General features: G+C 29.3%; 1 protein-coding gene across 1 annotated transcript; it reads left to right on the forward strand.

Annotated features, from left to right (window-relative positions):
- LOC107633330 lies at nucleotides 13281-14138 on the forward strand. The gene has a single exon (XM_016336971.1). It carries the CDS (start codon nucleotides 13281-13283, stop codon nucleotides 14136-14138), a length of 858 nt encoding a protein of 285 aa, XP_016192457.1.

The following is a 15757-nucleotide window of genomic DNA, read 5'->3' on the forward strand; positions in this document are numbered from 1 at the left end:
ACTTCAACAAACACCAAAACTCAATCTAACATCATATAACATACCAACATTAAATCTAGGATTCACAAAAATAACTAAACACAAGGGTTTAGTGAGACCTTACCTTATCCAAAGAGATTAGGGGCAAAATCCAATAATATTTCAATGCTAGATCACCCCTAAATAAACAAAATCACAAAACTTACTCAAAAACCAAACCCAAAAATGTAGAATTATTGGGGCTGGATACTGGAGTTTGAGTTTTAATTTCTTACCAATAAATCTTAGCTAAAAATGAAGAGCTCGACGAGAGTTTTGCGTGGCCGCAAACGGCTCGTCAATCAGAGCACTGTAGCTCAAGTTATGGCTCCTGAAGGTAACAATGAATAGTGACAATTGGTTTCAGTTTCACCCATCTCTCTCATCTATCCGAGCTCTCTCTCTCTCTTCCCATCAAAATTAATAGAGTATATATATGTTGGACCTTGGGTCGGGTCCAATCCGTTAGCGTTTTTAACCCGTTTGTCCCACTTTGGGCCAAAACCTTTAAGATTAGTGCCCGATTTTAAATTCTAAATTATTTTTTTCTGTCCTTTCAAAATAGTAAATCAATTTTCAAAATCTTATTTTCTAAAATACGCGGTACCGGACAGACTAGAGCCGGTACTGCCGGCTTAAGCACCGGCACACATTTTTACAAAAATCTTTCGCAAAATATACATTTTTCAACCCAAAAAAATTCATTGAATTCAAATTTCACCTTATTTTTTAAAAGAACATTTTTATATTTTTAAACCTATTTTGGGCAGTTAAAATTATTATTTTATTAAAGCAGTTTTACGTCAAAAACTCCGGTTCTTACAATTGCAACAAATTTGTTAGCATATATCAACTTAAAATATATATTATTCAAATATAGTTTAACACAAGTTTTTAAGGGTATGCCTAAATAACAAACCTGTATAGTAGATTTGTTCACTGTTTTCAAGTATTGATTAGAACAACATCGTCCTGATATAGCCTCCAACCAACACCTAACCGTCACTTTACGAAATCATACATCTCTAGCAACAGAAATTGCATGTTCCAATGAAGAGAATGGAGAGGCCATAGCTATTTCTTTAGCGAGTATTGTGCTTGCACAGTATGATAAAAATTCCGCTGTTTTTATTTGTCCTATTACACCATAATTTTATGTTCACTAATATTTATTAGTGATAACAATATTAGTGAACTTGATAATGATTATTAGGTATCATGATTATCATCAGCGCGACATTAAGAACAACAACAACAATAACGACATTAATACTTTATTGTAAACTAACTTTCGCTACAGAAAATGTTGAAAGAAATGGGAAACTGCTTTTATTCATTAAAACCAACAATTCAGTAGGGTTGCACATGGATCGGATAATATCCACAAAACTATCTGCATCCAATCCGAATTGTGTGGATATTATCCAATCTGCACCATGGTAGGATCGGATTACGGATTTGGTAGTGATATCTGCAGATCCGATCCGCAGATCCGCACGTCTCATATAAATAGCATAGTTTAAGAAAGTAAACCCTAATGTGATAAGAATTTTAATGTGTTGTTTTATAAATTTTATGATATTTTATTTTTAATTTTTTATGTTGTACTTCAACTTAGAATAATTAAACGTATATCTTGTGTTATTATTTTTTTTTTGTTATTCAAGAGAACTTTTTTTGATAATATTTTAGGAGTTAATAGGATTAAACAGGTGAAAAAATAGATTTTTTGGATATTTTTTGTAAAAACAGCCAAGCAGGTCCTTAAAACACTTTTTTTGAATTATGCAGATATACCCAATATCCGATCCGACTTGAAAAAATACGGATATCATAATCGATCCGATTCGATGAGTGCAGTGCGGATCGGATAAAATTATAAGCTATATCCAATCCGATCCGATCTGTGTGTAGCCCTAGAATTCAGTAAAGACTTAATTGAAATACAAAAATTCAGATCGTAATGTAACCAACAAACTACATACATCATTAAGATTATTAAACTTATTAATCACACAAAGATCCTCTTTTAATGACGTACACTTTTTTCATATTTCAATTATGCAACATCATCGAAATTCTCAAAAGCATTGTTTGTGGGGTCTTCTGTATCATCATCCCTTTTCAACTGTAAATCTCTAATTCCACCTGTCGTTGACATGTTCAACTTTAGCTGTGGAGAAAAACCAACTTCAACTTCTTCATTCTCTTCCCCTATGTCATACAAGTCTCGTGGTTTCACATGAACCACTATACTCCATTCTTTATCTAGTTCATCATCCACAAAGTATACAAGATGAGCTTTTGATGCCAATATGTACAGTTCATTGTCTTCTCGATCACTGGTGTGGATCAGACAAGAGCAATTAAGGCCCAAATGGTCTTGTTTGATGCTTCTACTGGTAGTTGTATCAGCCCAAATACATTTGAACAATAACACTATGAAATAGCAGCTATAATTCAATTCAATTATGTCCATAATTTTTTCATAATATGGAACACTACTAATAGCCACTCTATTGTCACGCATGCTTGCATAACTTCTTGTATTAGAAGAGACATAAACTCCACTATTTTGAGTTTTCAGCCCATTTTTTTTAGTGATAATTCTAAACTTGTACCCATTGACGTTGTATACCCTAAAATATCTTGTCTAAACACATGGGACTGCATGCAAACATCTTCATTTCTTTCAAATGCTGTGTACTTTCTATTGGAACCTGACATCATATAACATTCATTCTTAATATAAAAATTGAATTCCATAACTTAACTGTCTATTATTGTTGACACCTTATGTATGTATATATTGTATTTTTGTTGAGTTTTTCAATGTGAAAATTGAAGCCTTAAAATATCTAATAAAAATATAGAAAATTCTGTGTGAAAAATCAAAACAATTCGGTTGAAAAAATGGTTTAAGAAACATGAAAAAAGAAGAAAAGCACGAAAAAATATAAAAATTATAGATCCAATTTAACTATTAAGAATTCCTTGAGAGAAGGACAAAAAGAAGGAGAACCAAATGAATGTGTAATACTTGTGAAAGTATTTCTAATGACAATGTGTAATCGTATTTCTACTATTTAACATCGAATTTTATTAAATTGATCTGACGTATTTATATATATAACCTTTGCAAGAACAAAATTTTGTAACTGATTAGTTCAAAATAAAATTTAAATTAAAAATATATTATCCAATATTATAGATAACAGTTCATTCTCATGAATTTAAAATTTTGTTTAGATTAATATTTTAAAGAAGAGATAAATAATGTTATTAAATTAATTTATTAAAATAGAGTAATTATAGCGTACAGATTTGTCTATACAGATTAATGAATTATGTGACAAATGGCACTATAATGTTTGAAAAGAAATAGGCTTCGGAAAGATTGTGACATTTGTCGGACTTGCAAGGAGAGCCACGGCTTAGAGGAGAATAACCAGCTGCTTGCAAAGGAGGTGACCTATTGTTTTAATATTTGGTCATGAACCGTTCTTTTTTGTTATAGAATTTCTTCTTTTTTTTGGGTCGTGGGTATTTAATTAGATAGGCTTTTTTCTTTATTTTTTTTATTTGGTTAGATTGAACTTTATTTTGAAAAAAAATATTATATTAAATATGTATTTAATTTTTTGTTATTTTTATTATTATTATTATTATTATTATTATTATTATTATTATTATTATTATTATTATTATTATTATTATTATTATTATTATTATTATTATTATTATATTTATTATTATTATTATTATTATTATTATTATTATTATTATGCTTTCTCTAATTATAATTTGAGGTATAAATTATCATCGTCGTCTTCCTCCGTATCGGAAGAAGTGTAATTATAGATCTTTCCTATACTCTTTGAATTAGACTCCTCCTTTCCACCGCTAATTAAAACTAAAGTCCATCTTTAATAATACAGCAACTCAGTCACCTGTCACAGTACAAAGAAAGCAAATCAATATGATACACCACTAAATGAACCCAACTGCAGGCACGATTCCAAAATTCAGATCACAGCATCAACGATGACACACCAGATTACAGTATATCACACCACAAGCGACCACACCTACTCAACAATTATATCATATACTATCCCTTTTTCTTATCATTCTTTATACATGTATAACTATTATTATCTCACAATTAGTTCGTCATTATTATGTTGCCTTATTTTATTCTATTTCCTTGTTTTTTTTTTATCTATTCACCTTAACCGCAATTAATTATCACCATACTATTATTATTCTTTTAGACTTTTTAATTTTTATTTTTATTATTCTTTTTTCTTACTATTCTCTATATACATATCTATCATTGTGTCACGACCACTGTTATATTGATTTGTTCTTTCTTCCTTTCTCCTTTTCTTATTCTTTTTCCACCTTCTCTTTTTCGATCCCAACTAATTACCACCATGTATTAGTTTATAATTATTACACTCAAAAATGAATACTACTTTAAAAATAAATTAAAAATATCATAACTCTTATGTGAATCATCTACGCTCCTATAAATATAATGAAAGAGTAAATTTAATTTCTTTTACTATGAATATTTTTTTACATTTATCTTTATAGTAATACAAATGGGGAGCTCTTATACTGACGGCTTAAGTTGCTATTTTTAAAATTTTGAAGATATTTGCTTAGGTTGTTACTTTTTAATTTTAATTTATTTTTATATTACTCTTTTGAATTTTTAAAATTTTATTTATAAATTATAAATTATTATTTGCTTAGATTGTTACTTTTTAAATTTAAGTTATTTGCTTAGGTTGTTATTTTTTAAATTTTAAGTTGTTTTGCTTAGGTGGTTATTATTTCAATCATTATCACATGTAGGGCTTTATTTGTCAAAATCAGTGTTCACCCATGGACAAATTTACGTTGTTTTGTCAAGAGTTAAGAGTTGGTCTCGTAGTGGTCTCAAGGTTCTAATTCTGGACGAAGACGACAAATTAAAATATAAGTTTGTGCATCGCACGGGTTTAACACTAGTAGTAATACAAATAAAAAGTTCTTTTGGTGACATAGCGATCATATGTTGAGTTTGGGGATTATTTTTTTAGGTGTCGTTGTTAGAAATTTTTGAAACTTTATTTACAAATTAATAAACAATAAATTATTTGGTTAGGTTGTTAGATATTAACAATGATTTAGTTTTTGAATTTATTAACAAAGTTGTTAAAAATTTAATTTTTATTTTTAATATTATTAAATTAATTTAAAATGCTGATATGACGCTCATATATTGAGTTTGGAAATTATTTACTTAGGTGTCATTATTAAAAATTTTTAAACTTTATTTATAAATTAATAAATTATTTGGTTAGATTAATAAATATTAACAAGAATTTAGTTTTTGAATTTACTCGCAAGGTAGTTTGATATTTGATTTTTAATATTATTAAACTAATTAAAAAAAATATTTATAAATTTTAATAAATTAGTACCATTAGTGAACCTTAAAGTATTGATTAATAAAAAAATTTTTAATACGTTTAATTTAATAAATCATTGTGTGCATTTCTTCTATAACAATATAAACTAAAATCTTCTATGTTTTAGCAAAAGCATAAAATTAATTGAACTAATTTAAAAAAAATTATTTAATTGAACTGGAATGCCCTTCTATAAAGATGGATTTCATTTTTTTTTTTTTTTTTTATTATCAAAATCAAAATCACTTCAAGTTCATTTTTGTTTTTTTGGATATCCAATTTGGTGATTCATTGCTGCTAAAGTCCATTTTACAAGTTTAGTAGCTACCATTTCTATTCATCAGGCTTGGCTTAGCTACAGCCATTATCCAAGCCCTGCCAAAACCTATATCTACTAATGCCATGTGATATGTTATTGAAGCAGATAGAATATCTTCAAATATGTACCAAATAGCATCTGTACCATAGTACAACCCATTAAAATATTAAGATAATTTGAACAGAAACAAACGAACGCATGTATTGAATTATATAAATTTTAATTGAGTAATTATCCAAATCAATCCCCAAGAATTTTAAAATCGGACATTTTAGTCTCTAAGAAAATTTAATACACATATCAATCTCTAAGATTTTACTCCAGCAGATAAATCAGTTTTTAGTTCATTTTTCGGCAAAGTAATTATCCAAATCAATCCGATCCCCAAAGATTTTAAAAATGGACATTTTAGTCTCCAAATAAATTAATGTACAAATCAATCCCAACGTTTCTCTCTGTTAGACATAACATTTCTCCGTCCAAAAATAAAATAAAATAAAATAATTATTATTATTTTTTTTTACCAAAGATATGAGACTCGAATCCACAACCTCTTAATTGAGTATGGGGAGACTATGCCATTTGAGCTATTACTCATTAACTCTCATGGTACTTGAATGGCTTATGTTTTACAATCGAATCCAATAATAATGGAATTAAAATAATTGCTAGTGTAATGATTTGTGGTTCAAAAATACCATATGTATACAAAAAATAGTGATTATGAAAAGTATTAGACTTTCAAAATAAGAAAGAAATGAAAAGATGAGAGTGAGAGAGAGATTATCGAGATATGGAATTAACAATAATAATTATTTTATTTTATTTTATTTTTGGACAGAGGACTATTATGTCTAACAGAGAGAAACATTGGGGATTGATTTATACATTAGTTTTTCTTGGGAACTAAAATATCCATTTTTTAAAATCTTTGGGGACTGATCTGAGCAATTACTCTACCGAAAAATGAATTGAGGACTGATTTGTCTGCCAAACTAAAGCCTTTTTTCTTGGGATTAGAATGTCCAATTCTAAAATCCTTGGACTGATTTGGTAATTACTCATTTAAATTTATATCTACTTAATATACTAAAACTGGGTTTTCTCCCAACTAATAAAGGTGACGTGTCGATCCCTCGTGAGTCCGTTTTTCCTCCAAAATGTTATAAATTTTCCATCTATTCTAAACATATCTTCATTATTATTATATCAAATCAATATTTAATGCACTATTAAACTACTTTTCAATTATCAATTAAAAATACTTTTAATCATTTTAATAATAATAATAATAATGATATGATAATGGCACCGGTCGTGATAATCATGATAAGAATATTTGATTCTAATCATAAAATGATCAAATATTATAATATTAATAACGCACATTGATTTTAAATATTTTTAGTTATTTTAATTATATTAATTATAAAAATATTGATATAATTTTAATTCTTATTCATTATTCAATAATAATAATAATAATAATAATAATAATAATAATAATAAAAAATTGTAATAATAAAATTGAAATTATCACGTGGGTAAAGTAACATCTTAAAATTATAATAATTTATCACTGGTAATCGTAAAAATTATAATAGAGTTACGTAAAACTATTTTTAGCATTAACATATAATAATTCTACAAGTTATTTTTTATTACTTTAACCCGTTATAATTCTATCTTCTTATGGTATTTATTTCAAACATTTTTAGTTATTATATCGTCCATGATAATATATCTTTACCCCCTTTCTATTTCAATCTGTGTATATTAGGTATAATATTCTTATTTATTGTCCAAGATTTCTCTAATCACGATAGAAGATAATGATTCTAATTATGATATGATAAAATTATATAATTTTAACAAAATTAATATATGATGCAAAATTACTGTATATAATAAAAAATTACTTTAATAATAAATAATTTACATATTTATTTTTGTTTTACTAAAGTCTATATATAATGTTTTTCTGTGGTACATGAATCTAAATTTGAGAGTCAACTCATAATTTTATATTTTTTTAACTACTTCATAGAGTAAGAATGTATTCTTCGTTTTTTATTGAAGTTGATCCTTTTAAGGTACAATTTATAATTTTTTTTATAATATTTTTCATATACTCATTCTATTATATTATTCTTTTGATAATTTATTAATTGTTGTTGCTCTAAGTTATTCTTATCGCCTAATGTTCCAGTTCAATTGTCTTTTGTCACAATCGTTTACAATGCATCACATCCATGAAATACCTCATCGAGTTGTCTTCACTGATTCGGGTTCCAACTACATGGATGTAAGCGTTCAAAGAAGGGGGAATAATCTCCGAAGGATGGTTGGATCTACTCACCTATTATGACCAACCTAATAGAATGTGGTTAAATTTAGCTTTCTTGGGAGGAGCTCGATTTTTGATTGAGAAATTGTTTCCACGGAACTTTATGGGGCAAGTTCAATATTGTTTAAATAATTTGGTTTTAATATTAGTATTTGATTAAATTAGTATTAGAAAATTTTAAATTTAACACGAGGATGGTTTGAATTTGCACGAATTCTAAATGTTCAAACTTACGATATTGTTTCAGTTGGTTGTCGTTACGAGAATGACTCTATTCTATACGTAACTAAGGACTAGAATAGAATCAATATTGTTTAAGTATTTTGGTTTTAATATTAGTATTTGATTAAATTAGTATTAAAAAATTTTAAATTATTGTCACAAATTATATATTATGAGTATTTTTTGTGAATGTGCTATTTTTAAATATTTTAATAAAATAAAGTACTGTAAGATATATTTAAGTTTATTTTTATCTTATATTTCTTTAGTTGTTTTTTCGTTAAATTCGAAAAAAAATTCTACCTAAACATATAGTAAATCGTTGACCTAAACACAATTTTTTTGTTGAAAAAACAGATTTTATCTAAAAAAAATAATGAAACATGTATCTTTTGATGATATATACAAAGTGTAATAGAAATAAAGTAAATATTATGTCATAATAATATCTTTAATTGCATTATTATTAGTTCAATTAATGTATTATCATTTAACTGAATTAATCTAAATATTTAATGAAGATAAAGGATAAATTTGTGATTTGAATATATATTCTTTCTGTATTAATATACGTGTGTATGTCACCTCCATATTTATTATTTTGAATTTAATGAAAATACAACTAAAGAAATAAAGGATAAAAATAAACTTAAATATATCTTACAGTACTTCATTTTATTAAAATATTTAAAAATAGCACATTCACGAAAAATACTCATAATATATAATTTGAGACAATAATTTAAAATTTTCTAATACTAATTTAATCAAATACTAATATTAAAACCAAATTACTTAAACAATATTGATTATTATTATTATTATTGTTATTATTATTTGTCTTTAATTTCATGCTTTTAATTCATTTTTTTTAATTAGATGTTATTGAACTCTTAACAAAAAAAGGAGAACTTATATCATGGTCAAAAGCAGGAAAAAGTGGCCATTACATTTAGGTAATTGTTCGACTCACGCGTGTAAATCTTTTATTTCCTAACTTTATCTAAGACGCTAATTATAGTAATATATTATGAGGAGTTAAATTCTCATGCGATCTTCTCGATGGTTAACAAATGAATTGAAGTTCTCATATATTGTTTATATATTAACAGGTCAAACATCAGTGCATAATTGATGGAAACTGAAATTGTTTCGTCCTTGAAAGTCATGATGGATGAAAATAATGTCTTAGTAAAGGCATTTCGTTCAGCACGGGATATATACCAAGTTGATGGCTTTGCTGATGTTAAGTTACGGTTAATAACCAGAAGAAATACTGATACAAGGACATATAATTTGCCAACAGCATCTGAAGTTGCTGCACTGATAGTTGGAGATATTGATGAGAGCGGAGTTAATGGGGATATAATAATTGAGACAAAATCAAGAATCTTACAGAGGATAGAAGTAGTACATCCAATGTACCTTGCTCTTCAATATCCTTTGTTGTTTCCATACGGTGAGGATGGTTACAGATTACATATAGCTACTGTTTCTCGACCAAATGTCAGAAAAACTAAGAAAAGACTAACAATAAGCATGAGAGACTTCTTCACATACAGACTTTAAAGAAGGACTAATGAGTCTCAGATCCTTTTGTGGTCAAGAAGATTACTGCAACAATTTATAGTAGATACCTACACTATGGTTGAGTTAGAACGGCTTTTATATTTACGATTGAAACAACCAAACTTGAGGGTAGGCAAGTTTAAGCAATTGCATGAGTGTATGGTTCGTGGTGAAACTAATGCCATTAACACTCGACAAAGAATTATTCTCCCAAAGAGCTTTACCGGTGGTCCAAGGTACATGTTCAACAATTGCAAGGATGCTTTTGTAATATGTAAATATGATGGATATCCAAGTTACTCACTATGACATGTAATCCATAATGGAATGAGATAAAAAGAGAGGTAACATCCCAAGGACTCCATGCAGAGGATAGACCAGACATCTTATGTAGAATATTCAAGTTGAAGGTTGATAAATTAATTAAGGAATTGAAGAAAGGAACATTCTTTAGAAAGATTATTGGATGTAAGTATAACTAATCTTCCTACGAATTTTTATTTACTCTATCTATATTATCTATAGTACACTCATTGTATAGTACACTATCGTTATTAAGAAACAATTATATATATAGCACATACATGGTATGATCATTCGATAGTGTACTATCTTGAGTGTATTACAGTGCATCTATATTGTTTGTATGAACTCAAGCTCATTGTATGGTACACTTATATAGTTTTATATGATTTTATTTTAGTATAATTTTTTCCTATTTACTTTATCATGCTTATTCGCACTACACGCTTGGGTTTATATAGTTTAGTTTAGAATCAATTATTTTTTAAATCACACCATCTGATTTGTTTGCAATGCACTTGATCTTATATGCTTTAGATTTTCGAATAAATATTTATTTACTTTGTCCAAGTTATTAGTAATATCATATCTTTAAATTTGCAGACTGTCTAACCATAGAGTTTCAGAAGAGAGGTCTACCACACACCCATCTTCTTTTGTTCATGCATCCGGAATCAAAACCACGAACTGTTGATGACATAGCGGTTAACCGCCGGTTCGACCGGTTTTTGGCCGGTTTTTTGCCAGGCGGTTATTAGTGTTACCCGGACCGGTTAGGTGACCGGTTCCTGGTTTTTCCGGTTGAACCGGCCGGTCCGGTCCGGTTTTCAGAACCATGACATAGACAAGGTTATTAAGATAGAGATTCCAAATAGGGGGAAAAATCCAAAATTGTATGCTGCTGTTGAGAAATATATGATTCATGGTCCATGCGGTCATTTAAATAGTAAGAGCCAATGCATGATCAATGGTAAATGCTCAAAGTTTTTTCCCAAAGCATTCAGAGATAGGACAATTATTGACGAAGCAGGCTTTCTAAGATATCAAAGAAGAGATGATGGGCGAACTGTATCAAAGAAAAATGTTGAGGTTGACAACTCCTTCATAGTTCCATACAATGCCGGTCTTCTTTTAAAATTTGGATGTCACATCAATGTTGAGTATACTTGCCAAACTTCAGCAATCAAATATCTGTTCAAGTATCTTCACAAGGGTAATGACAGGGTGACAGCTGTATTTTATCAAAACAATAGATCTCAGGTAGATGAAATACGTAATTATTATGATTGTAGATATATATCAGCATGTAAAGCTGCATGGAGATTGTTTGGTTATCCTATTCAAATGAAGGAACCAGCAGTAATAAGATTGCCATTCCATCTTCCTGATGATATGCCAATTGTTTACAAAGATACCGATACAATTCAGTCGGTTGTTGAGACTTCTTTTTTCAAGAAATCTATGTTGATTGGATGGTTCAAAGCAAATGAAGTCCATAATAATGCAAGAAATCTGACTTATTTTGAGTTTTCAACAAAATTTGTTTGGAATGGAGAGCATCATATGTGGACTCAGAGAAAGCAAGGATATGCCATAGGAAGGATATCTCATATACCACCAATGAATAAGGAAGATTACTATCTAAGGCTACTTTTGAACATTTAAAAGGGATGCACGAGTTTCAGCGATCTAAGAACAGTTGATGGTGTCGTTTATGACTCCTTCAAAGATGCATGCTATGCTCTAGGATTATTGCAGGATGACAGAGAATTCATTAATGCAATCTCTGAAGCAGGAACATGGCACTCTGCAACTTTTTTAAGGAGACTTTTTGTTGTTTTATTAACATTAAATAACATGAGTAGACCAGATTTTGTTTGACAAAAGACTTGAAACTTTCTCTCTGATAACGTACTATATGAACAAAGAAAATTACTGCAAATGGAAGGTAAATATAGTCTATTATAATTTTTTCCATGTTAGAATTCAAATTAGCATATAATTATAACAAAAATATTGGATAAGAAAGTTTAAGAGTGATTTTCTTTAACAAAATGCCTTTTTTGGGAGTAACATTATCATACATATGGCAAATTGTTTATTGGTGTTCACTTTAACTTCTTCTATTTCTCTTTACTCCCTCCTCTTAATACAAATTTTGATTCATTGTTGTAAATCATATCTATTTCATCTAAGAAATCGTAACTAAATCCACATACTTCCAATACTTGCATTTGTATCGGTTGTTTGTGCCTTTTTTTTTGTATGTTATAATGATTTTGATATCCATGTTAATCACAATAATATTTTTTAAAGGGACATGTTACTAATGAAGCATTTTTTAAACCAAAAACAAGGAGTGTTATTTATCATTCAACAATGCATTTCAAACATTTTTTGCCAGAGACTAATTTAATAATTTTTCAAATAATTGTGTTATTTTAAATTGAAAAAATACAGATTTGATCATGTCAGAAGTTCAAATAAAAGATATTGCACTTGCAAAAATTGAAGATTTGCTCCAATCAAATGACAAGTCATTGAAAGAATATTGTGGAATGCCATATCCTTCAGAAAATTTGGTGTCCAGCTTAGAAGACAGAATTATAATGGAAGAGTTGAATTTTGACGTTAATGCTCTTGCGAATGAACTAGGTGGGTATTTAGAAAGGCTAACTGATGAGTAGAAATTTGCATACGATCAAATAATTAGTGCTGTTAGCGGTAATATGGGTGGACTTTTCTTCTTATACGGTCAAGGTGGTTGTGGAAAAATATTCTTATGGTTAACTATATCATGCTCGATTAGGTCTAAAAGAGGTATAGTTTTAAATGTTGCTTCGAGTGGGATTGCTGCACTTCTGTTGCCTAATGGAAGAACTGCACATTCAAGGTTTAAAATTCATTTGACAATAAATGAAGATTCTTTATGTAGCATTAAACAGGGAAGTCCTCTTGCAAGGTTAATATCCAAGTCCAAATTAATCATATGGGATGAAGCTCCAATGATAAGTAAGTATTGTTACGAAACTTTAGACAAATGCCTCAGAGACATCTTAAGGGCCTCAGAGACATCTTAAGTTGCTCAGATTCGTATAATGCTCATTTGCCATTTGGAGGTAAAGTTGTTGTTCTTGGAGGAGATTTTAGACAAATTTTACCTGTGATTCCCAGAGGCTCAAGGCAAGATATAATTCAGTCTTCTATTAATTCTTCATATTTATGGCATAACTGTAAGGTTTTGAAACTTACAAAAAATATGAGATTGTCACTAAGTGAAAACAACAACATACAAGAACTCAGAGATTTTGCAGAATGGCTACTCAAAATTGGTGATGGTTTGGCTGGTGATACAATAGATAATGAATCAATCGTTCATATACCATTTGACATTTTGGTTAAGAACTCTGAGATAGCTTTGGATGACCTCATTGATTTCGTGTATCCAGATATGTTATCCAATTTATCCGTTAAAAATTATTTCAAGGATAGAGCAATTCTTGCACCAACTCTGGATTGTGTCACTGATGTCAACAACAAGATAACTGCAGGGTTACCTGGACAAGAAAGAGTCTACTTAACTTCAGACTCTGTGTGTGTTGAGGAGGGAAATATGGAATTTGAGTTAGATGCTTTCTCGCCGGAGATTCTAAATGGAATAAATTGTTTAGGTCTACCACCACACAAGTTGGTTCTGAAGGTTGGCGCTCCTGTTATGTTGCTGCGGAATATAGACCAGACTAATGGTTTGTGCAATGGAACGAGGATGCAAGTTAGAAAAATGGAAAATCATGTGATAGAATGCAAGATTTTAACTGGTAACAAAGTTGGGAGTATTGTTCTTATCCCAAGACTGAATATAATTCCAAATAATGAAACATTACCGGTCAGGTTTTAAAGAAGACAATTCCCAATTATCATGTCATTTGCAATGACAATAAATAAGTCCGAGAGACAAACTCTATCCAAAGTTGGAATTTACCTTCTAAGGCCAGTTTTCACCCATAGTCAATTGTATGTTGCGTTATCAAGGGTAACGAGTAAAGATGGTATGTGAGTGCTGTTGCAAGATCATGGGCACTTGGAAGATAACTGCACGATGAATGTGGTATATAGAGAAGTTTTTGAGAGCCTATAATGAAAAGGTAATAACAAAATGTCTTACTAAATTTATTTATTTATTAAAATTTATTACTCTCAATTAAAAAAATTTAGAAATTCTAGGCGCTAATTGATGAATTCTTATTGTACATTAATAGTTTGAGAATATTAAAATTATCATAAAAATTCGTATTATTTTATTCTCCTAATAAATAATTTTATAATTACGTTAATCATATAATTTTATATACTAACATTGATACAGTGTTGTTTTAAGTATATATTTTGCAAGTATCAAGGAATAGCATGAAATTGTTATTCAGTAGGTTTAAATTATTTGTTGTTTATTACAGAACTTTCTGCATTAGTATTCTCTATTAATTTATTCTTCATTTTGAGTTGATTTTGATATGTTCTTACTTCACAGTAAACCAACATATAAAATTTTGTTGGTGGATTTTACTAGATTATTTATGGTCATATTGAGTATATATGTCTGATTTATTAAAAAAAGTAGATTAAATAACTATTTTATAGTTAATACAATTAACACTATATTAAACCAATGAGTAATAACTCAAATGGCATAAACTTTTCATACTCATCTAAGAGGTTGCGGGTTCGAATTTTCATATTTTTGGTAAAAAAAAAATTAACACTATATTAAGAAAAGAAAAACAATACATACAAGTTATTTTTTTATTAGTTAAATTATTATAATTGAAATTAATTTTAACACAACAGTTTAAAATTATAATTTCAATTTTATCACGTGTATTGCACGGATAATTACACTTGTACAGGATAATAGGTGCTTTCAAACGGTAAAAATGAACTCAGATGGTCAAATTTGATCTCCTCCCAAATCTTAGCAGTTTCTGTTTTCATCAAATCCCCCAAAACGAGCGCACCTCCCAAATTCAAACCTATCCTAAATCTAAACAGTGTAGGTCAAGATTCAACGCTTCCTTTTTTTAGGATGAGCGCCTCTTTTCCCTTGCCAAATCTCAATCTTTTCTCAGTCTTCTCCCTTTCAAACCCTAAGAAAAGCCAAATGTCAATCTTCTAAGGTGAGCATCTCACTCTAGTCGAACTGTAAGCCAACCCAAACCTCCTTCTGCTCCTCTCCATCAACCTCACGTCAGTAAGGATACCTCTTCCCCTGTCTTGACGCGTCGTTTGAATTGTCGTACGCCATCAGTGATGCCATTTTAGTTCCATCGCCGTGTCTCAGCCTCTACGAGTTGTAACTCTGGTTCCATCGTCGTGCTCTACCTCTCTCGTGAATTCCGTTCCTCCTCTGTTTTCTCCTTTCTCTATTTTCTTCTCTGTTTCCATGCATACAATCATTTTCCCGACACAATATATCTGATTGAAACTCCAGGGACATCCTTGATGACTTGCATACAGATCTTG

This window comes from Arachis ipaensis, chromosome B03 (assembly GCF_000816755.2).
Source record: "Arachis ipaensis cultivar K30076 chromosome B03, Araip1.1, whole genome shotgun sequence".
In the NCBI taxonomy this organism is placed as follows: Eukaryota; Viridiplantae; Streptophyta; class Magnoliopsida; order Fabales; family Fabaceae; genus Arachis; species Arachis ipaensis.

What these genes read in the sequence shown, in the direction of transcription:
- LOC107633330 (XM_016336971.1), top strand. Translation starts at nt 13,281, where the DNA reads ATGCCTCAGAGACATCTTAAGGGCCTCAGAGACATCTTAAGTTGCTCA.